Source organism: Dipodomys merriami, unplaced genomic scaffold (genome assembly GCF_024711535.1).
Source record: "Dipodomys merriami isolate MVZ:Mamm:240054 unplaced genomic scaffold, mDipMer1.0.p SCAF_12, whole genome shotgun sequence".
Classification (NCBI taxonomy): Eukaryota; Metazoa; Chordata; class Mammalia; order Rodentia; family Heteromyidae; genus Dipodomys; species Dipodomys merriami.
Window position 1 is genome coordinate 32,706,111 of NW_027202493.1, and position 26,734 is coordinate 32,732,844.

The 26,734-nt window shown below is 42.4% G+C and overlaps 1 protein-coding gene across 6 annotated transcripts in view; it reads left to right on the plus strand.

The window, feature by feature from the left end:
- Positions 1–26,431, plus strand: part of Sh3rf1 (SH3 domain containing ring finger 1) — a 151,542-nt gene extending 125,111 nt beyond the window's left edge. For all 6 annotated transcript variants that reach the window (XM_070016503.1, XM_070016506.1, XM_070016507.1 and 3 more), the window contains 3 exons: positions 564–907; positions 10,221–10,576; positions 23,691–26,431. In XM_070016503.1, the coding sequence (XP_069872604.1) occupies positions 564–907; positions 10,221–10,576; positions 23,691–23,859 (869 nt within the window). In that variant the 3' untranslated portion in view covers positions 23,860–26,431. The remainder of the gene's footprint in view (positions 1–563; positions 908–10,220; positions 10,577–23,690) is intronic.
- Positions 26,432–26,734: the final 303 nt, after the last annotated feature.

Sequence of the window (26,734 nt, forward strand, 5' to 3'; positions counted from 1 at the left end):
TTTAAATCAGGCCTTCTATAGTCCAGACATGCATGGTCTCAGATTTCACTGTTCCTAGCACGTGGCTATTGTGATTTTCTACTAAGATGTGGTGCATGTCATCCCAGCTCTATTTTAGATCCAGTGGGATCTTAGATCACTAAGTCCTGTAGCATTAAAAACCTATCATAAGTCTTGGCAGCATAAAGACTAGTGACTTCTGTGAAAGAAAAAAAAGAAAAAGAAAGATGGTTAATAGGTGAAGGAAACAGATGCCAGCTGTTGTGGTTTGGCACTTTTCAAAATTGGCCCTGTATCTCTGATACTATGGATCACTATTCTTTGTAACTAAAGGGTCCTGGGGTTATAGCTGAGCTTCTAGCTCTGACCTAGAAGGTTAGTAGATCCAGGAATCCGATCATGACTTACTTAAGTACACCAGAATCCCACTACACCCCTTCTCTATTAGAATAAATGTCAGTAGCAGCCTTTGGTTATGGTCTGATGGGATGCAGTGAGCGTCTTGCTGAGCAGTATTTGGCAGGAAGCTGACTTTTGCTCTGTTCCCTCTTGTCCTCCGCTAGTGGCAGCACATAACCAAGAGCGGCCCACGGCAGCGGTGACACCCATTCAGGTTCAGAACACCACCTGCCTGGGCCTTGCACCTGTGGGCCTGCCTCATCATTCGCTGGCCTCCCCACAGCCTCTGCCTGCTATGGCAGGTGCTGCTGCTGCTGCTGCTGCTGCTGCGGGCGGTATCGGTAGGGCCAGCGCCCCTCTGGCCTCCTCGAGCATCACCGCTGCCTCCCTGGAAACGGAACCCAGTGGCCGGACGGTGACCATTCTCCCTGGATTGCCCACATCTCCCGACAACGTTTCCTCGGCTTGTGGGAACAGTTCCACAAGCAAGCCAGACAAGGACAGTAAAGTAAGTCCCATTTCTGGCTTCTCGGCTAAGGTCATGTCCCACAGTTTCTAACTAATGAAAGGATTCATTGTTCTACAGTCCTTTAGGTGCTTACCACGGGTGAATCATGGTGCCAGGTGTGCCAGGGGAGAAAACAGGGGCACCGCCTTGCCCTCTTTTCTCCACCTTGTATTTGTCTGCATTTCACCATCACTGGTTAACAGGCTATGTGTTGAGGGGTAGAGAGACCAGTGAGACTTAGTCACCTCTCCTCTTGTAGCCCAGTCTACGCGGAGGAAGTGCCTTTCCCCTGCAGTTACTCCTTTCTTCTCTATTTCTTTGTCCTCTAATTGTCCTGATGTTTGTGGACAGTTCTGTGTAAAAACAATCAAAGCTGGGCATGAGTGACTCACATCTGTCATACTACCTTACTCAGGAGGCTGAGATCCGAGGATCAGGGTTCGAAGCTAGCCTAGGCAGAAAAGTCCAAGCACTCTTTATCTCCCCTTTACCAGCAAAAAGCCAGAAGTGGAGATGTGGCTCAAATTGTAGAGTACCAGCTTTGAATGAGTAAAGCTTAAAAAAAGGGCTTTAAAGCCCTGAGTTTAAACTCCAGGGCTAGCAAAAATAATAACAACAATTATTACTGTTTTATGAGGGGTTTGAAATTGTTCAGTAAAAGTGTTCCTTGTGATTTTAATTCATCTGTAGTATACCCAATCATACTATGTTTTCTTGAGAGATGGCATCTGACATCTGGGAAGAAAAAAAAATATTTTCTAAGTCCATAACCTATTTTTTTTAAAGTCTCTCATTTGGAGCTGAGTTGTAAAGAAAGAAGTTGTTTAGAAGATTCACCTTTGGTTGGGTTTCAAGACCTCTGGTCAGAGAGAAGAGAAATAGGAGTTGCTAATGAAAAGTTGCTAATGAAAGGTCCTGGAACTCTGGACCAGCTCTGGACAGGTCTAGGGTAGCTCTAGCATAATCATAAGCTCACTACCACCTGGCTCAATGGCACTGTATGTTGCTATATTTAAATACTTAGGGAAGCCTGTGAATAGGAGTTTATAAGGAAATCAACTTTACAGCCTACTAAAAAGTTAATATTTAATTAACTTTTAACATGAAAAGTTTTGGAGAATGATTGCTATCTGCTCAGTGTTAATAATTAACTCAGTGTTCATAATTAACTACATCAAACTTGTATTTAAACTGGTATCCAGCTTTGTTAATATCATTAATACAATTGTTTTTAATAGATTTTTTTTGTATGTGTGCTGGCTCTGGGGCTTGAACTCAGGGCCTGAGCACTGTCTCTGAGCTTTTTGTTCAAAGCTAGTGCTCTACCACTTAAGCCACAGCAACACTTCTGGCTTTTTTGGTGCTTAATTGGAAATATCTCCCAGACTTTCTCACCCGGGCTGGCTTTGAACCATGATCCTCAGATCTCAGCCTCCTGAGTAGCTAGGATTACAGGCGTGAACTACCAGTGCCCAGCTTATAGTTTAGATTTTAATGCGTGCACTCATGTGTCTCCTGTCCTTTATATTCCCAGAAACAGAATTAATTAAATCTTTGAGGCTTGAAAGACATAATGAATAGATCTTCAAAGATTCTACCACCATATCTTTGGAACCTTTTAAATATGTTTATTTACTTGTAAAAAGGGCTTTGTAGATGTGATTAAAGAGTCCTATGATAAGGGGAATTCTTGTTTTGTGGGCAACCCAATGTTAGGGACATGGATCTTCCAGAAGACAAGGCAGGAGGGTCTGACAAGACAAAAAAAAAATGTGGTGAAACAGAGCTGGAAATGCTGTGAAAAGGGGCTAGAGTTTAGAGAAAGGCAGGAAATAAGTTCTTCCCTACATTGCCCAGAAGGAATGTGACCCTGCCAACCCTCTGATTTTTTAGGGTCTGACTCTGTGGATTTGGTACCTCTCAGATAGGACTGTAAGTTAACAATGCTCCATCTCGGACAAATGGCCACTGGCCATAGAGGTGCCAGTGCTGTATGTGCGCCAGCTCAGGACGGTCCCTTGCTGTCTTCATACAGCTCACTTAGGAGTTTACTAAGCACATACCTTTTCCCCATGCCCTTTATTTTGAGGTAACACATAGAAAATATTTTCTCTATACATTGCTCAGCTGCCCAGCAGGCCCCTCCTTTACTTTTTTTTTTTGAAGGTTGTACTTGAAGTTGCTTTTATCTGTTCCTCAAATCCTTTCTTAAATCTTCTACCTCAGTGTTCTAAGCCCATTCAAGAGGTTTTTAATTAATCCAGTCACTCCATGATGATCATCACTGATCATCACGAATCCTCATGACTGGTGTCCTTTGGGCCATATTCCTCTGTCTTGTTTGCAAGAGAATTATGGGAGGACTCATTGACGCCGTATTGAGAGCTTAATGTCCATCACATTTTCTCATCCAAATAGCCGCCCCATCACCTTTGCTGTTACTTATTAGTAGCAGTATTTCAGGAAGAGTCTCCTTCTCAGAGTCACCATTTCCTTTTCTAAATACTCTTAAACCTTTTACTCAATAGCGTTTCCCAGAAACTGGGACTTTGCCTGTACTGATCTTTGCCTGTGGAATCAATCCTGACCTCAGGTTCATCAGAAACTCTCAAAGATTATGGGTTACATTTCAGATGTTAACTTTCTCTATATACTGACTTGAGTTCAGCCTGTCAAAAGAGTATTCATTAGATCTCTAAATTCCATTCTCTTCATTTCCTTCACACCAAGATTTGTTCTTCCTGTTGGAGCCGTGGCTCAGAAGGCTGAGATCCGAGGATTATGGTTTGAAGCTAGATTGGGCAGGAAGGCCTATGATACTCTTATTAAACACCAAAAGCTGGACATGGGGGTATGGCTCAAGTGGTAGAGCACTAGCTTTGAGCAGAAAAGGCTAAGGGACAGCTCCCAGGCCCTGAGTTCAAGCCACAGAAGTAACACTAAAAAGAACAAAGAAAACAAGATTCACTTTTCCTTTCTAGTATAAAGATTATCCCTCCCTTTCTTCTCTTCATTCTTTCCAGCTGGACCACTACACAGCCCTGACAGCAGGCTTGTGTCTTTCTTATTCTTTTGGATTCAGATATGATTTAAAATAGCTCCTTTTTTCCTCCCTTTCATTAGCATTTTGACTAGTTTAAGCTCATCAGATCTTTGGTGCCTTCTTGAATGGGCCAGGATCCCGTTCTTTATTATGTTCTTGATCTTTTTGTACAGGCCTTCTAAAAGCATTAGCTAGCTCCCTGGGGGAGGAGTACCTTTAAGCATGTCTACTTTTTCATCTTCAGGGATAATTTGCAATTGCATGAGCAAGAGTTCATTTTTCACTGTCCTCCCGTTCTTCTGAAAGCATCTTCCCTTTTGAGTTTCATGTTCTGCGTATGTTTTCTTTGAACTTTCAAAAATCACTTCTTTGAAACTTCAGAGATCAAATATATCACCAACTTTTTTTAGGATACTTTCTTCCAGGTTCTGGCTGTTTCTGCTTCTCAGGCCAAATGTGCCCAACCCTGTCTGGGGTCTACCTTCCTCAGTTGATTGGAATTGGATCCAGAGTTGCAGTTTGCTCAGCTTTCTGTGTGATTAAACCACCAGCAAGTCAAGGGAAGTGTACCAGAGACTCTAATTTTGTAAAGACCTCTAGCAGAGAGTAGACACTTAACCATGCAATGCCCTCAATGCCCGGCAGCACATGCGCAGTCTCCCAAATGACAGCCCACCTACCATCCTCTCCTCCCTGTTCTCAGATGCCCTGCAGGCACTGGTGTTCCACAGAGTAACACTGTAACTGTGGAGCTCCTCTCGTCACTGGGCTATTCCTTCATTTGGAAGTCCTGTCTCAGAGTCTCAGGGAGATCCAGGAGTCAAAAATCTCTTAACCAACGCTGGTATCTGAACTTTGTATTTCATAATAAGGCATACGGAACTCTCAATATTTTTAAATATTACCTTAGTTATTTCTTGTTTGAAATCCTGGCCTGTTCTATCATTGTGTTTCTTCATCTTATGGGATCCTTGATTTCTTCTATAACTATCAGCTTATTAGCAACTTTGTCTCTCTGGACATTTTTCTAAAAATGGACAAAAGTCGACAGTTACTGACTCAAATGCGTCATCCCTGAGCTCCTGATGATTCTCGCTCTTAGGGTACCAACCTCAGGTTTTCTTAACTCTGTCAGCTAATAGTTGAGGACCTTTCTTGTTTTTCTGGATTTTTGTTTAAGTAAAAGGTTCCACTCTGTTTTTAAATGTCCATTGTCTCCTATTCTGATCTCTTTTCCTGAACTTGTTACTGATTTTTCTTTTTGGCTCAAATGACTTATTTTTCTCCCAGTTCTTACCTTGCTGTCAGACACAAGATCATCGGGATGCGTTACCATTTAAGGTTTGGGGGAGAAGCCCACCCGCATTGTTAAGCAGCCGCAGTCATTGCTCTTGCTGAGAACTGGGATCTAGACCAGCTCTCTTCCAGTGCACATCTGCAGGGTATGGCTAAGAAAAACCTTTGTGATCCATACTGAAAGGAAAATGGTCTGAGGACTGGTGGTGTAGCTTAAAAGAGCAGAGCATGTTAAAGGCTTTGGGTTCAATCCTAAGGACCACAAAAAAAGAGACAGAAGGAAGAAAAGGCTAGAGGTGGGGAGGGGCAAGAAGCTGGCAAGAGAGAAAAAGAAAGGAGAAAAGAGAGGGGGAGGGAGGGAAGGAGGAAAGAAAGAAAGAAAGAAAGAAAGAAAGAAAGAAAGAAAGAAAGAAAGAAAGAAAGAGAAAGAAAGAAAGAAAGAAAGAAAGAAAGAAAGAAAGAAAGAAAGAAAGAAAGAGAAAGAAAGAAAGAAAGAAAGAAAGAAAGGGAAGGAAGGAAGGGAGAGAGAAGGAGGGAGGGAGGGAGGGAAGGGAAGGAAGGGAAGGAAGGAAGGAAGGAGGAAGGAAAGAAAGGAAGGAAGGAAGGGAGAAAGAGAAAGAGGGGGGGAGAGAGAGAGAGACAGAGCTAGCACCATAATCTTAGCTGTTCACAAGGTTGAGATCTGAGGTTGAGGATGAAGGTTTGAAGCCAGTCCAGACAGAAAACTCTAATAGACTCTTAATCTCCAGTTGGGAAGCAAAAAGCCAGAAATGGGGCTATAGCTCAAGTGGTAGAGCACCAGCTTTGACCAAAAAAGACAAACAAGAGCAAGAGGCCCTGATTTCAAGCTCCAGGACCCACTCCTACCCCCCCCCCAATAAAAAGGAAAAAAAATATGGAGGGAGGGAAAGAAGGAGGGAGATAAATAGGGATGAAGGGAATGAAAGAAAATGTCTTTTTAATATTCTACGGTAAAGATGGCTCTGGAGAGGTTGCTTGTCTTTGGATGTATGGAAGAGAAGAGCTTAGTTGCGATGAAGACCTCTGTTCCAACCTTTAGTAACCTGGTTTTCGGCAAGCTCAGAGAACTTTTGGTAATGAGAATAACGAATTCCTATCTCATTGGTTTTCTAGAAGGAATAATATGGAAATCCTCCTAGTTGAATGTAACAAGCCTCTTAAAAATCGTATTGTTCAGTCACCTCTAGAATTGCTCATGGTCCTTCCTAGAAGAAGCATTCCTGGCCACCAGTGTTGCAGACAAGAGTCTCATTTCCTCTTCTTTCCCTGCTTTGTTCCTGAGCTATTTTCAGAACTTCTTAAATTTTTTTCTGCAGTGCTAGGAATTGAACGCAGAGTCCCACGATGCTTAACATCTATGAGCTCTTACCTTTTTTTTTTTTTAACTTTATTTTATTGTTGGTCATGGACCTGAGCCCTGTCCCTCAGCTCTTCAGCGCAAGGCTAGCACTCTACCACTTGAGCCACAGTGCCACTTCTGGTTTCTGGTGGGTTTTTTAATTGGAGATAAGAGTTTCACAGACTTTCCTGCCCTGGCTGGCTTTGAACCGCGATCCTCAGATCTCAGCCTCCTGAGTAGCTAGGATTACAGGCATGAGCCACCAGCACCCAGCTTGAGGTCTTTACCTCAAAAATAGAAACCAACAAAAAAACCTGCTAAACATATTTTTTCTTTTTGTATGAGACATAGTCTTGGTATAATGCTGGCTTGAATTCAATCTGTAACCCAGGCTAGCCTCAAACCCACAATCCTCCTGCCTCAGCCTGATAGGAAGCTGAGATTTGCAGGTATGTACCACTAATACCCAGCTAGAAAATATTTTGCATTCAGGAATAACTCTTGGCTTTTGTGAAGATCACTTTTTGACTCAGATCGTCTTTTTAAATATGTAATGCTATTTTAAGCCACCAAGCCTTCTAAAGACAAAATTATGATTCTAAAAACATTATTTCATCCGGGAATAATTTCTTGGGGAATCCACGGGAGATGAGTTATTCAGGTTCGTGTTAAAAGATAGGTTCCTTTTTCATTCTCACTAACGTTACTACAAAAAAAACTTTTTTGCTTGGCTAAAGAATAGTCAGTATTAATTCCTCCATTTTCACATTGGATTTTTTTTTAACTAAATGAAGGTGGTAAGTCTCTGGAGGCATATTGGTCTGCTAATAGAGAAAACATCAGAATATATAACCGCACAGCTCTGTGGAAATAGAGCTACATCTTTCCTATGTTCACCCCCCACACCCCTCCTTGCCCATACCCTGCCATGCTACCTAATTCTCTTCCTCTGCTCTGTGGGTAGTCAGCATCGGCTGATGGTGATAGCACATCCCTTAGAAGTCATTAAAGCGAGCTGTAGTTAATGTGTTTAATCATTTTCAATGAACTGAGTCATTTTTCTTCCTAATCACTTTAGAGACTGTTCCCTGAGCGCAATTCAGTTATCTGATATTCTTCTGAGTGCCCAGTCCTGAGCTTTTAAGCAACATCTTTAGCTGTGGCTTGCTGAGATTGTAATTTATCAGTGGACTTGATGTTCTGGGTAGATCTACAGGGGTCCAGAAATTAGAGTGTGCTTTCTTACATCATGGCGGGAGCAGCTGGAAATTGCAGCTGACTGCCACCTCAGAAGTAGAAGCCATCAGACATCATTCTTTCCCTGCTTGTTTCTTGATCCCTCCAACCTCAGACTCTACAAGAACGTGGCCATGGCATCGGGCAGTCAGGCCACTTCATTGACCATGAAAACAACAATGTTTTCTTTGCTTTTCATTTGGGAAATTCAAAACATCCCGATATATCATCCTAGCCCTAGCACTAGCTGACACCTATCCTGTCCTCTCTATTTTAATAAACGGAGGCTTTGTACCAGGCACCAGCTAAGTTGCAGAGGTATGTGTATAAGGTACAGTCATTACACTCAAATGGGTAGTTCAAGTTTGCAGAGTCGTTTATTAGAATACATATGGTAGCCCCCATAGAAAATGTGACATTGGGTGAGTGAAGCAAAACCCAATAAGATGAGCTAAGCCAGACCTTGAAGAGAAGCAAACGGATCTTCCATAGCCTAGGAGAGGTAATGAGAGGCCACTGGTGTGCCAAGCAGGGCAGAGATGACTCCCTGGTCCCCACCCACCTCTGTCTACTCCTAGTCCATTGGCTAACACATACACTGTGAGCAGTAATAAGCAAATGGAGACTCCAGTGCAATTTCCCAGGGGTGTTTGCTCATCATCTGATAAATGATTGCTTTGGTCTCTTCCTTTTTTTTCTTTTTCTCTGCCATGCTGACTCTAATAGAATTGTGCTACTGCAGATGAAGAGTCATCCCCTGAAGGGGTTTTTTACTGAGTCTGAACTACTTCACAATCCCAAGAATTCCTCAGTGTTATATCTCCTGGTGGGTCCCTGATAATTCCTTATCCCTGTTAGTGGGCTTTAACTCCAATTTTCTTATAGATCCCTAGTGGAATAGTTCTCTTTAAAAATATTTGGGTTTTCAAGCCATGTTTCTATACAGAGGACAATTTTTTTTTTGATCGGTCATGGGGCTTGAACTCTGGGCCCGGGTGATGTCCCTCAGCTCTACAGCTCAAGGTTAGTGCTCTACCACTTGAGCTACATTGTCACTTCTGGCTTTTTCAGTTTATGTGGTACTGAGGAATCAAACCCAGGGCCTCATGCATGCAAGGGAAGTACTCTATCACTGAGCTACCTTCCCAGCCCCTTAGTGCCACAATTTTAAGATGATGTTAAACCTCATGATTAAGACGAACATGGACACTTAAAGCTTGACAAAGGAGCATTCACTGGAGCTCTAGCTTTCTTTGCGGTGTAGCAAAGATGAGTGTCAAAAGAGACAAAAACTTCAAGAGATGGCTTTTCTGGAATGAGATGACTGGGGGATTATTTATTTATTATTTATTTGCAAAACGGAAAAAAGTACTAAGATCCTGGTGGTTTCCTTAAAGTTTTATGGAATTGTTTTTGAGTTTCCAATCAAGGAAGTACTGGCACCATAGAGATCATTTGACTGTTCTTAAAGTTGGTTAAATGTAATTGATGTGATGACGTGTGAGCAGCGGGTAAGCCTTTATTCTGTTCAAGACATCATTACTATCAATGATGGGGCTCAGCTGTGGATGTAGTGGAAATTGCTTTAAGTCTACATTTAATGCAACATAGTCAGCTTAATTACCTGAAGATAATTAAGAGATTGATAGGCAGAATCTCAGGAAATTAAATCCAAAATCTGAAATTTCCATCTTATTCTAATGTATCTTCTTGCGGGGTTTGGGGTGTTTTGTTTGGTTTGGTTGTTTACCATGCCGGCACTGGGGCTTGCTTGAACTCAGAGCCTTGTGCTCTTTCTTAGCTTTTTCCCCTTCAAGGCTGATGCTCTACAACTTGAGCCACACCTCCACTTCTAGTCTTTTGCTAGTTACTTGGAGAAGAAAGTCTCTCAAATTTGTCGGCCCAAGTTGGCTTCAAAGCTCAATCCCCACTCCGATCTCAGCCTCCTGAATAGGTAGAATTGCAGGTATGAGCCCAGTACCCGACCTCTGTTGTGTTTTGAATTAAACTAAAATGCAAATTAAATTCATAAGCTTTATGTATGTTTTCCCAGCTTATGTTACTACTCAGTAGAACATAGGAAGAAACAATGAAATATCCAAAACACACAAATGCAGGCAGGCAGAAAACAGTAGCAACCAAAGTTCACATTAACATATCCACACAAGTTGGTAACCAGATTAGGGGTAGCCAAACATGAATGGAAACCATTATAATCAATCAACGTGCTTGGCTAATTGTCTTCATAATGAATAATCATTCATAGACAGTCCTTTTCAAAGATGAACCCCAAAATTAAAACTACTAAAAGGGCACAGTAGATGACAACAGCCATAGGACTCTATCTCTCAACTTACCTTCGTATTTCTTTTCTCTAGAAAGAAAAAAAGGGGTTGCTGAAGCTGCTTTCTGGAGCCTCTACCAAACGGAAGCCCCGAGTCTCCCCTCCAGCGTCACCCACCCTGGACATGGACCTGGGGGGTGGCGAGTTGTCCTTGCAGGGAGCGGTGGGTCCTGAGCCACCCTTATGCGGCAGCCATGGTAGGACCAACTCCTGCTCCATGGATGGGGAAGGAACCGCCACTGGAGCCCCAGGAGCAGCCTCCGTCCAGGATGCCTTCCACCGGAAGACCAGTTCCCTGGACTCCACAGTGCCCATCGCTCCACCTCCCCGGCAGGCCTGCTCCTCCCTGGGTCCTGTCCTGAATGAGTCCCGGCCTGTCGTTTGTGAAAGGTGAGTACATCACCATCCCTCCTGAAGAGAGCACTAAAAAGGAATCTGGCAAGTTCAGGATATTTGGGGGAGGGGGGTTTGCCAGGAAATGTATTCTCCTACGTAAGATATGTTTCTACAGTCCTCCTAAAAACAATGTTGGAAGCTGAGTTTGTAAGAGCCAGCGCTGACTTTTCCTTTTCCACTCAATCCAGTGGACTTTCTTCCTCATGTGCTTTTTACCTGCATCTATAGACTTCATTTCCTTTTTCTGTTTCCAGTCACCCACAGAAAATTGTATGCAGTCCCTGGAAACTTGTTCGTGTCTTTTTGTTTGGGTTTTTTTTTTTTTTTAACTGTATTTTTTTTGTCTTTTCTTTTTTGGTACTGGGGATCGAACCCAGGACGTTGCACTTGCTAGGCAAGCGCTTTGCCACTGAGCTACATCCCAGCCCTCTTTTTGTTTCTATTCTGTCACCAGCAGTTACTCCTGTTTTTGTTGTTGATATTTGGGGGGGTTTTGGTGGTGGTGATGGTGGTCCTGGGGCTTGAACTCAGGACATGGACTCTGTCCCTGAGCATTTTTTTCTCAAGACTATTTGAGCCACAGCACCACTTCTGGTTGTCCCGTGTTTATTTGGAGATAAGAGTCTCACAGACTTTCCTGCCTGGGCTGGCTTTGAACTGTGATCCTCAGATCACTCAGCCTCCTGAGTAGATAGGATTACAGGCTTGAGCCACTAGCACCCAGCTTTTTTTTTTTTTTTCAATCCCTTGACTTTATTAAGAGCTGATATCCTTACTTGCTGGTGATGAAGCAATTTGAGAATTTTACCTGGCCAGAGAATGCTTTTCGCTTCAGCCGGAACAGTGTGGCTCCGGTCTCCATTGTACTCTTCTACTCCCAGTGACTTGATTGTTTTACTTAGAATAATGAGCTCTGTTTTAGTGATTCTGGTCTTGAATAATGATCACAAATGGGAGTCATTCTGTTTGATTCTGCCAATAGGCTCCTAGAAATGTGTTAAGAATAAAAAAGACACTTAATATGACAAATATCTACTAGGATTCTATAAACCGAAAAGCCAAATACTGTTCATTGCCCAAAAATATGTCATGAAGTATGCTATAATACTCTTCACATAACATGTAAACATTTAAACATCATTTATTTTATTGTTTCTGTAAGCTTCATTCCCTCCAGATTTGCATTTCTTTTTTTTTTTTTTTTTTTGTTGGTCATGGGGCTTGAACTCTGGGCCTCGGCGCTGTCCCTCAGCTCTTCAGCTCAAGGCAAGCGCTCTACCACTTGAGCCACAGTGCCATTCCTGGTTTTCTGGTGGTTTCTTGGAGATAAGAGTCTCATGGACTTTCCTGCCTGAGTTGGCTTTGAACCGTGGTTCTCAGATCTTAGTTACCTCCTGAGGTAGCTAGGATTACAGGCATGAGCCACCGACGCCTGGCCAGATTTGCATTTCATAAATAAAACAAATTTTTTAATTCATGGAGGTAGCATTTGGGTAGAACGTTCTGTGTTTGCTGATTTGATTTTGTTATTTGAGATAGATCTCAGAACTCTGACATTCCAGCAATCCTTTTGCCTCATCCTGCTGAATAGCTGACATCTACCAGCACAGCGTGTCTGGCTTTGTGTTATAGATAGGAAATCTTCCTTGTTATACTTTAGAATGACTTAAATTTAAATTTATCTTACCTTTGTATTTCAGGTGAAACTAAATGAAATTAGTACTTCCCCCCCCCCACCCCAAACTAAGGCCTTTGATCATATGATTTTGTGACACATGATTTAAACTATTCAAAAAAATATATAGTGAAAAGCCAGACACTGGTGATTCATGTCTGTATTCCTAGTTACTCAAGAGGCTGAAATATGAAAATCACAATTAGAAGCCAGTCCAGCACACAAATTCAATTAACTAGCAAAAAATTAGTACTGTAGGGGCTGGGAAGGTGGCTCAGTGGTAGAGCGCTTGCCTTGCATGCATGAGACAGTGCCCAGGCCCAGAGTTCAGGCCCCACTACCGGACCCCCCCCCCAAAAAAAAAAGAAAAAAGAAAAAAAGAAAATATTTTCAAAATGTCATGTCAAAACCAGCTTTACAATGTCGGTGGGGGGGGGGGAGGGGGGTATAATTGGGTGGGGGGAGGGGGGAGGCTGGGAAGGGAGGTGAAGGGTAAACAAAGGAGGAGGCTGCAATGCTTGGTAAGAAATGTATGCATTATCCTGCCCATGTAATTGTAGCCCCTCTGTACAGTATGTTCTCAAATAAAATAAAATAATATTAAAAAAAAATTAGTACTGTAGACATGGGCCAAGTGACAGAGTGCTAGCCTTAAGTGAAAAAGCTCTGAGTTCAAGTTCCAGTAGGAACAAAACAAAGCACCAGCTAAAGTATTCTCTCTCTCTATGTATATGTGTGTATGGGGTGTGTGTGTGTGTGTGTGTGTGTATTATATATATATATATATATATATATATATATATACACAACATATATATATACATATATATATATATATATAATATGTAATTTTTTGCCAGTCCTGGGGCTTGCACTCAGGGCCTGGGCTCTATCCCCGAGCCTCTATGTGCTTAGGCTAGCTAGCACTCTACTATTTGAGCCACAGCACCACATCTGACATTTTCTTGGTAGTTTATTGGAAATAAGAGTCTCACAGACTTTCCTTGCTGCCCAGGCTGGCTTTGAACCATGATCCTCAAATCTCGGCCTCCTGAGTAGCTAGGATTACAGGTGTGAGCCACTGGCGCCCGGCTTCTTATATATTTTCAATAGTGAGGTGAAATCATTTTCTGTAGTTCTGACCTTACAAAGCCAGTTTTGAAATGATCCCTCCCCCCCTGAAATCATTGTGCCCTCTCACTTTGGGGGTTCCTCGCACTTTCCAGAAAGAGTGCCTCCCATTCCCGTTGTTGGTTCAGTTACTTGGTAATGTCTTTTAGTCACAAAGGCTCCCTCTCTGCCTCTAGGCATTGATCCATGGGTTTCCTCTATGCCCTGAGGCGCTCGGTTCTTTTTTTTTTTCCCTGAGCTTTGTGGTATTTTGTGTGACTGTTTAGATGGCGGTTCAGTGTGCCTGGGCTCTCCCTCGGCCTTGGCTGAGCACGGCTATGCTCCCGCTGCCCACCCCCTCCATGCCCCATTATGCATTCCTTTTCACTTGCCAGATGTCCTCAGTCTCTGTGGACATTCCAGCCCTCTCCTCTTAGACTAGGGGCTCATTGCTAATAGCAGGCTTCTGCCGTTCAATGCCTCTGAAAAGGAGAAGTCTGCTGAAGCAGACAGGTGATGCTGGTTGGGGGAGCAAGGGCTGCATATCCGATGAGAAACGCGGCCAATTTAATGAGGGCACAGATGGGCCTGGACACTGCAGAAATAAGTCTGGGAGGTTTTCATGTAAGCCTTTCAATTTGGGGGAGTGGAGAAGGGGTCTGTGGAGATTTCAGCCCAACTTTATATGTTTATAATCCACATAGGCTCAATGGAATATTAAATTTAATATGATAGGCAGCCCCACCAATGAACCCCAGCTCTTTGCCTAGCATGGCTTCTTAAAAATCCGTCCAACTATGAAAAGCAACAGAAAACTAGTAGAGGAAACAAACCATTATGGTTTTCACTGAGAATGAAATGTGGGGGTTAATAGAAAGCTACTAAGTATGTAATTTAGGGATTACTTCTTTGCATGTTTTCAACACAGTAAAAAAAAAACGAACCGCTTAAAATGAAGGAAAGATTAACATTCACATTGGTATAATTCAGAAAGCATTTGAAGGTCTTAAAATTCCTTTATTCACTGTGAAAACATCAACTCTTGTTCTGACAAAACTCACAGAATTTCTTTGAAATATTTGTTTGCTGTATAGTACTGGGACAATGTGAGACACAATTATCTGTACACTCTAATGAGGAGAAGCATAAAATCCCTTGGCAAACCATGACCTGGTCTCATAAATCTAAAATAAAAAGGGGAGAAAAAAAGGAATACAGTTTTAAAAAATGTGACCAGGGCCAGTCCCAGACTGGCAATGGAAAAAGACATTGCCGTGATGGAAACGTAAGCCGTCTCATAATAAGGAAGGGGGACCCTTGAAGTGTGTTGACAGGTCTCGGTGTCAGCTGAGAGAATTCTCCTGAGGAACAAAAGGAGTCTTTTGTGTGTGTTAGAGAGACTGCAGAAAACAAGCAAGAAAATAACACTGTATCCTGGAGGCAGAAAATGCATAATTGATGACAGCTGAAATAATAGAACAAATATTTTTGGCTCTGTTTTAGAAGGATTGAGGGGTGGGGGAAGTAATTAGGAAATTGCCAAGAGAAAGTCGAAAGAAAGAATCTCAGCAAGGATGACAAATAAAAGTGTATGTGATAGGTTGGTTCCCCCTCCCCATTTCTTTATATTAGAATGTAAAGGTATAACCATATACCTTTCAGCCCATCTCTCAAACTAGAAAAGAACCTATGATCTTTGATCAGGGATTAAGCCACAATACTTGGAAACATGCAAATCAGATAGGGATAGATTTACAGAAAGGCAGTCGGGCTTAGCCAGCCTGATTAATTTCTTTGAGTCATGGACAATGAATGAACTGAGAGAGGCACTGGACATAATTTACTTGGACTTCGAGTTAGCTACAAAGCAAGCTGGTACAGTTTTGCCAGTGAAATACTTAATTGGGTATTAGATTGTATGGTAACTGGCAGAAAGCAGTGAATGGCTACTCACCCACACCAGGGGTAATGGATAAAGTGCTTCCCAGGGCAACCAGGGGTACATTTGGGGCAGTACCAAGGGAGATGAGAAATGGCAATGTGTGAACTACAGAAAATGCTGGACAGGCCAGAACAGAAAAAAAAAATCAGGGATACAGAAAGCTTACTCTAATAAAGGATTTCCACTGCCTATCTAGATGGAAGCTAGAATACCATAGTCCAAGCCAGAAAGATTGGCATAGCCTGTCAGTGGAGTTTCTGCATATCAGAGCAAGAATATTCGTCTCCCCTTCCATCTGGTCAATATCACCAACAGCTGGTGAAGGAAGGTCTCACAGCCATGCTGAGGCAGAGACCTGCTCAGGCAGAGTCTAAACCCCACTGGGACCAAGAGTGCTATTGGGCCACCACTATACCAGTTAGCTTTTTACATTTCCTCCTCTTCTTTCTTCTTTTTATTAATATTTCTGCTCCTTTTATTCATTTTATTTGTTGCTTTGTTTGTTCGTTTGTTTCCCAGTCCTGGGGCTTCAACTCAGGGCCTAGGCACTGTCCCTGAGCTTCCTTTGCTCAAGGCTAGCACTCTACCACTTGAGCCACAGTGCCACTTCTGGCTTTTTCTGTGTATGTGGTACTGAGGAATCGAACCCAGGGCTCCATGCATGCTAGGCAAGTGCTCTACCACTAAGCTACCTTCCCAGCCCATTGTTGCTGGGAATTTATCATTTATAAAACTTATCAATTCAATTATATTAAGAACATTTTGCAGCGACTCACCACTGTCCAGCTCTAGCAATGCTTCACGAGCTCACAGTGAAGCATTATATTGTTTAAACAAGAGCCCCTCTCCCATTTTCCCTACCTGTAGTCCCCGGAAATGCTATTCTACTTCCTATTGCTATGAGTAACTGTCCTGAGTCTCTCAGTGGAATTCTACAGTAGTAGTCCTTTTGATTTTTTTGTTTGTTTCTTGTTGGTCGTGGGGCTTGAACTCTGGGCCTGAGTGTTGTCCCTGAGCTCTTCAGATCATTGTGAGTGCTCTACCACTTGAGCCACAGCACAGCTTCCAATTTTCTGAGTGGTTTATGGGAGATAAGAGTCTCATGAACTTTTCTTCCTGGGCCGGCTTTGAACCATGATCCTCAGATCTCAGTCTCCTGGGTAGCTAGGATCACAGGCATGAGCCACCGGTGCCTAGCAATAGTAGTCCTTTTGTAATGGCTTATTTCACTTAATGTTTACAAAGGTGAAATGTTGTAGCAGAATTTCATTCCTTTAAAAAAAAATCCTTTCTTTTTATAGAACATTGTACATTTCTTTAACTATAACAACAACCAATGTTATTGTAGGATTAAGCCTTTTCTTTCCAACATTTGACTCGCTTAGTAAGAACTTTGTGCAATGTATGGTAGAACAAGGCACATAAAGTAAATTTAGCATCATCTCTCCTCCCCACCCCCCAGCAGATTGTAGCCCAGTAGATTAATAAGACAGAGACACAGGCAGTAATGATACAGTGTATGCTGTGCTCAGTGCCTAAAAAATATACATGGAGAGACCTCTGGGCTCTAGTCAAGCATGAAATGACTTCCAGTCGTGGGGTGAGAGATTTCACAAGGGAGAATCGGAGCCAAGTCATGAGAGATTGATAGGGTGTGGATGAGCAGAGATAGAGGGGAGAAAATTTCTCAGTGCAAGATTTCATATGAGCCAAGGTGTAGCGTGGGAGGAGCGAAGTCTGGATTTGGGAGATAAATATGGGATTCTTCCCTAATGCCAGGCAAGCTTCAGGCGTGTTTGACACATTCGTGGTGATGAAACCAGTTCTAGCTCTGAAGAGAGATTACATCCAGATCACAGAGAGCTTTGTCTACCAGTTTTAGGATTAACCTTACAAGTTTGAAAAGCTGTTAATGATTTTTCAGCAATGGGCAGCTACATATATTAATATGTAGCCAGACACTGGTGGCTCACTAGGCCTAGCGACTTGGGAGGCTAAGATCTGAGAATCGAAGTTTCAAATCGAGCCTGACAAGAATTCATTGAGAAATAGAAGGAATGGGAAGGGTCCAAAGGGGGCGAAGATATTGGACATAATGACACAGATCAAGGTGCATTCTACACATAAACTGCTTTGGTGAATGGCAACTCCTTCGTACAACTACCTAAAGGTAATAAAAAAAAGAACAACAAAAACCAACAACAAAAGAACAAACAGCCTGAGCAGGAAAGACAGTGAGACTCTTATCTCTAATTAACAATCCCAAAGCCAGAAATAGAGATGTGGCTCAAATAATAGAGCAGGAGCCTTGAGCAGAACTAGCTGAGGAACAGTACCTAGGCCCTGAGTTGAAGCCCCAGCACTGGCACCAAAATAATAATAATAATAATAATAATAATAATAGCCATAATGATGATGATGATGATATATGACTTCTGTGTAGAATGGGTTGGAGATACAACAAGATCTGAAACAGGAAGGAGGTAGACAGTAATAAGGTCGTCAGCCAGGATACTGACACAGCCAATGAGAAATAGAAGTGCTGAGGATGTCAGGAGACAGCACAGAGGTCCTGGGTGGAGTCTGTGCTTTTGAGGATCAGACCTACTCAAGAGCCCTGTGGTCCTAAAGACAAGAATAATCCAGTGAGGCCATGGCGGGAGGGGCGGGGGGCCGGGCACCGATGTGAGTGTCCTGGGCAGCTGTGCCTTACATCTGTTTGCTGGTCTGTAAACATTCTGCTTGGCAAAGCTTCTCAGTGCCTGAGATCGTAGGCCTCCCCGTGCCAGCATTTGGCCATCCGGGTCTGCAGTAGAAGTCTCTGGGCAAACCACCTCACCAGGCTCGAGGCCAAGGGCTGGGCCAGATGGCATCTGTCCCTAGTGCACCTGGTCGTCTTCTCGCGATCAAGACGGTGTCACTGTTTCCACAGTGTGCGCGTGGTTTTGCCTTCTATCCACCCCCCCCCCCTTCCCAGAGGTTTATAACTTAGCAATGAAGATTTACTCCCACTGGGAACTTGGCAGGAAGATTATGTTCTTAGCCCAGCAGCAGTTCTAGTTCAAAAAAAATTTTTTTGACAAAATTGGTTTAGTGCATTTTATAAAATGCAAATATTATCTAATTCACTTTTTACTTTTCCAGCCCTTTCTATGCCTTGTGGGAGAGCCAGTCAGAAATGCACCTCATGAGGGATCTCCTCTGAATGCATTTTGAATCACTGCTCTACTCCTTCGTTCGTTCATTCATTCCTTCCTTCCTTCCTTCCTCCCTCCCTCCCTCTCTCTCTTTCCTTTCTTTCTTTCTTTCTTACTTTCTTTCTTACTTTCTTTCTCTTTCTCTCTTTCTCTCTCTCTTTCTTTCTTTCTTTCTTTCTTTCTTTCTTTCTTTCTTTCTTTCTTTCTTTCTTTTTCTTCCTCTCCTCTCCTCCCCTCTCCTCTCCTCTCCTTTCTTCTCTTCTCCTCTCCTCTCCTTTCCTCTCCTTTCCCATAATTGTAAAGCTTTCTTAAATTTTAACTTGCCCCCAATGACAGCGACATCATTGCTTGTTATGTGGATTTTTGGCATATTGGCATCAGACCTGAGAAATCTCATCTGGATCCTTCTCTCAGAGAAAACCATGATGAAATCATTTGGCTTGTTTTGAAAGATATCAAGTAAAGTGATTCCAAAATGCCATGTCATTCCAAAGTATGTGAAGTGTCATTGTCAGCAGATTCTGAAGTTGTAGCCTGAGTTTGTTTCCTGGTTAGAGGTGGCTTACTACGGGCTAGCCATTCCTTCAGACCTTCCCTCCTAAATGACACACCCCTGCGTACTCTCGCATAAGCTATGGCCATTGTGGGAGCTGAATCTGGGGTGAACGAGGTATCAGTCACTATCCTAGAGCATCACTTTCTTCATCTCATTACACTGTGTATTAAATATTTGTCTAATTCATTACACTCTTGTTCTACAAATGAGGGAACTGGACAGCTCAAATAAACGAGGCCAAAGTGAAGCTGCTCTGAATGACCCTAAAGACTGTGTCAGGCCGAGCGCCAGTGGCTCATGCCTGTAATCCTAGCTACTCAGGAGGCTGAGATCTGATGATCCCGGTTCAAAGTCAGCCGAGGCAGGAAAGTACATGAGACTCTTATCTCCAATTAACCACCAGAAAACCAGAAGTGGCATTGTGGCTCAAATGGTAGAGTGCTCACCTTGAGCTGAATTGCTGAGGGACAGCGCCCAGGCCCAGAGTTCAAGACTTACCACTACCAACAACAAAAAAAGACTGTGTCAGCCCCTTGGGCCAAAGCTTCTCTCAAGTACCAGGCCTCCTCCTCCACTCGGCCCCTGATTGACTTTGCGGTCTGTAACCGCTTATGCTTGAATAAGCTGACCCAGTCCTAGAAACAGTAAACTACCTTGTGTTATACTTGTGCTTTAGATTGTGGAGAGCAATTTAGTTCTTATGCCCAAAGGAGCTGAGTAACAGTTTGGGCAGCCAGTTAACCTTTGTAAACTAGTCTGAGGTTCTTGCTAAGCAGGGTCTTTCTTCATGTGAATGGGCCCTGATTTTTTTTTTAATATTATTTTATTTTATTTGAGAACATACTGTACAGAGGGGCTACAATTACATGGGCAGGATAATGCATACATTTCTTACCAAGCATTGCAGCCTCCTCCTTTGTTTACCCTTCACCTCCCTTCCCAGCCTCCCCCCTCCCCCCACCCAATTATACCCCCCTCCCCCCCCAGACATTGTAAAGCTGGTTTTGACATGACATTTTGTACTTCTCATTGTTGCAACAGGTCCACCTGAATCCTTAAACGACTTGTTTGTCCCCATCTCCTCCACATGTTATACTGACATCAAATATAGTGAAAGCGGGGGTTACACTGTGGGGGAGGGACGTACAAAGCAACAAAGAAATAATCTTATAAATGCGTTAGAAACATATGCATGAAAGAAACGAAAACATTAAAATACATATTTAAGGGTTCATTTTCCTAACATCACATTATCTGACCTTTTCTGCTTGACTCATACCTATACTAGATATTGCAAATAAGGGAAACCATGGGACCTATGCTTCTTTGGGCCTGGCTTACTTCACTTAATATAATTTTTTCCAAACCTTTCCATTTCCTAACAAATGGGGAAATGTCATTCTTTCTGATGGAGGCATAGAATTCCATTGTGTATATATACCACATTTTCTTGATCCGTTCATCTACTGAGGGGCATCTGGGTTGGTTCCATATCTTAGCTATGGTAAATAATGCTGCAATAAACATAGTTGTGCTGGTAGCTTTAGTGTGGTCTTGTTTGTAAACATTTGGGTAAATGCCTTCTTTCTTCTTCAGAGAAGCTTCTCTTTAAGTCTTTCTGGGCCCTGATTTTTATGGAATGAAAATTGGCTGGAGGATCAGGCTCTACTGATCTCTTGACCGTGGGAGGACCAGCTACCTTCATACCACCACTGGCTTCTTAACGTTGGCCTTGGGGGCGAAGAAGCTTCAATTCCTTACAGCGGACTTCCTCCAGAAAGAGGCTAAGTGTCCTTACAACATGGCAGCTGAATTTCCAGAGTGAATGAGCCAAGAGAAAGCAGAAGCCACAACGCCTTTAATGGTCTAGTCTTCAATATCATACACTAGGAAGTGGCGCTGTGGCTCAAGTGGTAGAGCGCTAGCCTTGAGCTGAATAGCTCAGAGACAGCGCCCGGGCCCAGAGTTCAAGCCCTACAACCGACAAAAAAAAGAAATACCATACACTATCCCTTTCATAATATTCACACAAGTCATCCCTAAGCGTCATGGGAAGAGTGTACACAAGCATGAAAATGCTAGCAGCTCTGGGGCTAGCCAGGAAGTTAGCCAAGATACACCACAATTTCCAATGAATACAGAACCTAAAACTTGTCATCTCCAGCTGGCCTCCCTGGCAGCTGGTCCTAGTCTATATAAGGAGACTAAGAGCTATGGAGGGAGGAGGACAGGTAATATTAAATCAACAAGGCTAAGCTTGGCACCAGTGGCTCTCACCTGCAGTCCTAGCTTCTCAGGAGGCCAAGATCTCATGATCTTTGTTCAGAACCCCTTGTTTCCTTCAGTTAACCAGCAAGAAGCAAGAAGAAAAGGTGTGTCTCAAATGGTAAGAGTGTTGCCCTTAAGTGAAAAAGCCAAGCAAGAGCACAAGGTGCTAAGTTCAAGCCCCCTACTGGTGTGTGCATGCACACGCACGCACACACGCACACAAAGTTATGAACACTGTACATGGACAAAAATGGCTGTTCCAGACCTCAGGACCAATGGAATAGAATTGAAAACCCAGAAATGAACCTACAGACCTATAGCCATCTAATCTTCGATAAGGAAGCTAAAACAATAGAATGGAAGAAAGACAGCCTCTTCAGTAAATGGTGCTGGCAAAATTGGTTAACTACATGTAGAAAACTAAAGCTAGATCCTTATATATCACCCTGCACCAGAATCAACTCCAAATGGATCAAAGACCTTGAACTCAAAGCAGACACTCTGAAAACATTACAGGATGGAATAGGAGAAACCCTAGGTCTCCTTGGCTCAGGTCAAAATTTTCTGAATAGAGACCCGGAAGCACAACAAATCAAAGAAAGGTTGGACAAATGGGATTGCATAAGGTTGCAGAGCTTCTGCAGGGCAAATGACATAGCTAGCAAGATCAATAGAAAGCCCACGGATTGGGAGAAGATCTTTACTAGCCATACAACGGACAAGGGTCTCATATCTAAAATATACTTGGAACTCAAAAAATTAAACCACCCAACAACAAATCCTCAAAGAAACAACTGCTCAATAAATAAGTGGGCGAAAGACTTAAAGAGAAGCTTCTCTGAAGAAGAAAGAAGGATGGCCAATAGACACATGAAGAAATGATCAACATCCCTAGCCATAAAAGAAATGCAAATCAAAACAACATTGAGATATCACCTCACTCCAGTTAGAACAGCAAAAATCAAGAACTCTAACAACAACAAATGCTGGAGGGGATGTGGACAGAAAGGAACCTTACTTCATTGTTGGTGGGAATGTAAACTTGTTCAACCACTTTGGAAAGCAGTATGGAGGTTCCTCAAAAGACTTCACATAGATCTCCCCTATGATCCAGCAATCCCACTTTTGGGCATTTACCCAAATGTTTACAAACAAGACCACACTAAAGCTACCAGCACAACTATGTTTATTGCAGCATTATTTACCATAGCTAAGATATGGAACCAACCCAGATGCCCCTCAGTAGATGAATGGATCAAGAAAATGTGGTATATATACACAATGGAATTCTATGCCTCCATCAGAAAGAATGACATTTCCCCATTTGTTAGGAAATGGAAAGGTTTGGAAAAAATTATATTAAGTGAAGTAAGCCAGGCCCAAAGAAGCATAGGTCCCATGGTTTCCCTTATTTGCAATATCTAGTATAGGTATGAGTCAAGCAGAAAAGGTCAGATAATGTGATGTTAGGAAAATGAACCCTTAAATATGTATTTTAATGTTTTCGTTTCTTTCATGCATGTGTTTCTAACGCATTTATAAGATTATTTCTTTGTTGCTTTGTATGTCCCTCCCCCACAGTGTAACCCCCGCTTTCACTATATTTGATGTCAGTATAACATGTGGAGGAGATGGGGACAAACAAGTCGTTTAAGGATTCAGGTGGACCTGTTGCAACAATGAGAAGTACAAAATGTCATGTCAAAACCAACTTTACAATGTCGGTGTGGGGGGGGGAGGGGGTATAATTGGGTGGGGGGAGGGGGGAGGCTGGGAAGGGGAAGGGAGGTGAAGGGTAAACAAAGGAGGAGGCTGCAATGCTTGGTAAGAAATGTATGCATTATCCTGCCCATGTAATTGTAGCCCCTCTGTACAGTATGTTCTCAAATAAAATAAAATTAAATTTAAAAAAAAAATAAAACTTTAAAAAAAAAATGGCTGTTCCAGGACAGGTCTTTCAAACAAACCAGCCTGGGCCATCAGTGGTAGATGATTCTGTGTGTGTGTGTGTGTGTGTGTGTGTGTGTGTGTGTGTGTGTGTGTGTGTGTGTGTGTGTGTGTGTGTGTGTGTGTGTGTGTGTGTGTGTGTGTGTGTGTGTGTTTATGGGTGTGTTGGTGCTAAGGGCTTAGGTGCTGTCCCTTGGTGTTTTCACTCAAGGCTGGTATTCTACCATTTGAGCCAAAGTTCTACTTCTGACTTTTTGCTGGATAATTGAAGATAAGAGTCTCACACATATGTGTACCCAGGCTGGTTTTGAACCATAATCCTCAGATATCACCTCCTGAGTAGGTGTGAGCCATTATTTTTGTCACTTTTTGTCTAACTGACCTGTCTTCCCCATCCCCCCCCTCTTTCTCAGGCACAGGGTAGTGGTTTCCTACCCTCCTCAGAGTGAAGCAGAACTTGAACTGAAAGAAGGAGACATTGTGTTTGTTCATAAAAAACGAGAAGATGGCTGGTTCAAAGGCACATTGCAACGTAATGGGAAAACTGGCCTGTTCCCAGGAAGCTTCGTGGAAAACATCTGAGGACACTGACACTGAGAAGGCTTAAAATCACCCACACAACAAAATAGCACAAAGCAGTTTCGTGGAAAGAGCACATCTGTGGACTTCCAGGCTGTCAGAAGCTGAGGGAAGGGTTGGCATGTGACTCTACAGCTCCCCCCAGCACAGATACCCCAATGACAAGAATAAAGTATCTAGATGTCTTTCTCACTCTGGGGTCTGATTGTAAGGTGTGCCTTGTACTGTCTGATATACTATACGGAGAAATCTTTTTTTTTTAAAGATCTATAACTAAAATGGACAATTGTTTACAAGGCTTAACTAATTTATTTGCTTTTTTAACTTGAATTTTTCTTGTAATAGATAAAAATCCTTTCGATTATGATTTTAAGAAATTATTAATTTATGAAATGATAGCGAAGGAGAAGCTGGATCATCTCCTGTTGAGAGCAAGAGATCCTTCTCGGACATAGAATGCATCTTCCCTGCCCTTGTTCACTTCTCTCTATCATGCTATTTTGCTTCTCTGAAACAGAAGTGCCACTTCTTAGCCAGGCACCAGTTATGGCTCACACCTATAATTCTGACTACTCAGGAGGCTGAGATCTGAAGATACAGGTTTGAAACCAGTCCAGGTAGACAAATCTGTGAGACCCTGTCTCTAATTAATTAGCAGAAAGCCTGAAGTAAAGATGTGACTCGAGTAATAGAAAGCCAGCTGTGAGGGGAAGAAAAAGCTAAGAGGACAAGGCCCTGAGTTCAAACCCCAGTACTGGTGTGCGCATGCACGCACGCGCACGCACACACACACACACACACACAGAAAGAAATGCCATTTCTCTTGATTTGTGTTTGGGTTTTCTTTTATATTTGGGAAAACCAAACATACAACTACCTGGAGAACAAGTGTCTGGGGGAAAGGGAACAGAAACTTGAGAGAAGAAAAGTTAGTCTTTTCTAGTCTGATCAGGAATCAGCCTGAAGACTAGTACTCAATTAAGTTTGAGGGCTTTAAATTTTTCCTTGAATCAGTGAGGCGGTAAGGAAAAATAAAAAGCACAACCGTAGACAAAAATGTATTCCGAAATGTGTAGTTTTGTAGCAGGAGCAGCTCAATTCTTTGGGTAGTCAGTAGAAGAAATTGAAGTTGTGTTCCTTGAGAATGGCCATGATGCATAATTTCCATTTTTCTCTGAGTGGTGAGCATGTCCCAGGACACCATCAAGTGTTTGTGAGGTGGCTGTGGTAAGTGATGCCCTCATGTTGAAGTCAAAGGCCGTGAGAAACACTGTGAAAGGTTTCCATTTGTCCATTGTGATTCTTTCTCCTCCATCTTGCATGTGTTACTGGCGTCCCACAGTGACAGAGGCTGCATGGTATGTATATTTCATGGCGATTTCCAATCCAGGTTGGATTGCACTCAGAATTGACCAGAGCAAGAGCAGGAAGTGTAACATAAACAACATTCACTTTTCTCTCTCTCAAAGCCCCTAACTGAGTGTTGGGGGAAGCAACTTGAGTGCACTCAGTCCCTTTCTAGTGAAGGCATCCATCAACCATCACAACAGTCCTTAGTGACAGTGCTCTTTTGTGTCCTCCCAGCGGACAGAAGGAAGGACCGGTTGACCCAGGAGACTGTGGGCTCTTGGGCCTGGAATCTCCTTCTGGGGAGGGCCCAGCTGAGCTTGCCTTTATATCCAGTCTTTGATGTGATTGGCCACTCCCACCGAGTTCTGTAGGATGCCACCCAGTCTTCAATCTGGCCAATCCAGAAAACAGAAAGGAGGGAAGACCAGCCTGGTAGTGAATGAGATTAATACCACAGTTTTCTCAAAGAAAAAAAACAAATACAAACCTCATCCCTATTTTTCTTTGTGTGTGTGTGTAGGGGGGAGGGTGTTTTTTGTTTGTTTGTTTTGTCTTTGTTTTTACTTTGAAGAATTCAAGCTGGGAAATAGAACCATGAAGTGAGCAGTCATCTTGCAAGATCGAGAGGTTTAATTGTCTTAAAAAGATATGTCATGTGGTCCAAAATAAAATCAATCATTCCTAAGTTACTTTTTTTTTTTATAAAACACTGTATATTATGTTCGTGTGTCTGTTAAATTTTTTTTAAACAAATACTTTACTTGGATATTCATGTAATATATAAGGTTTGGTGAAGTGATCTTTAGTTAGGAAACAAAGGAGCTGACACCAGCTTTTGTGGGTGTAAGTTGACACCAATGTGTCGTAATATTCTTTATTTTGGGAAATCTGTGTATTTTATAAAAATTTTAAAAAAGTCAAAAGACTACTACAGGTTAAGATTTTTTTACCTGTCTTTTTCTCCATATTTTAAGCAATGTGATTATGTACCTCTGTTAATAGTTTCCTGGTATAAAGTTGGTCCAAGTTTCATCTGTTAATAGATCATTAGGTAATACAATGTATGGGTTTTCTATTGGTTTTTTTGAAGACAGTAGATGGATTTTGTAACAAGGGCTTGTTACACCATGATATGGTAATGATAAAATTGTGATTTATCATTCCTTTTCATGTGAACAATTTGAGGACTGGATAAAAGGTTTTGAGATTAAAATTTGATGTTCAACCTTTGGATGCTTTTTGTTTCAATCCTTAAAATTTCACTCCTAGTTTCTAGATCATAAAAAATACTTGTATATAATACTGATATTTGTAAGAATTTTGATCATTTTAATTTGTGCATGTGTGCATGTACGTACACACACACATACACACGCACACACACACACACACACACACACACACACACACACACACACACACACACACACACACACACACACACACACACACACACACACACACACACTGGTCCTAGGTCTGGAACTAAGGACTTGTGCACTGTCACTGAGCTTTTTTGCTCAAGGCT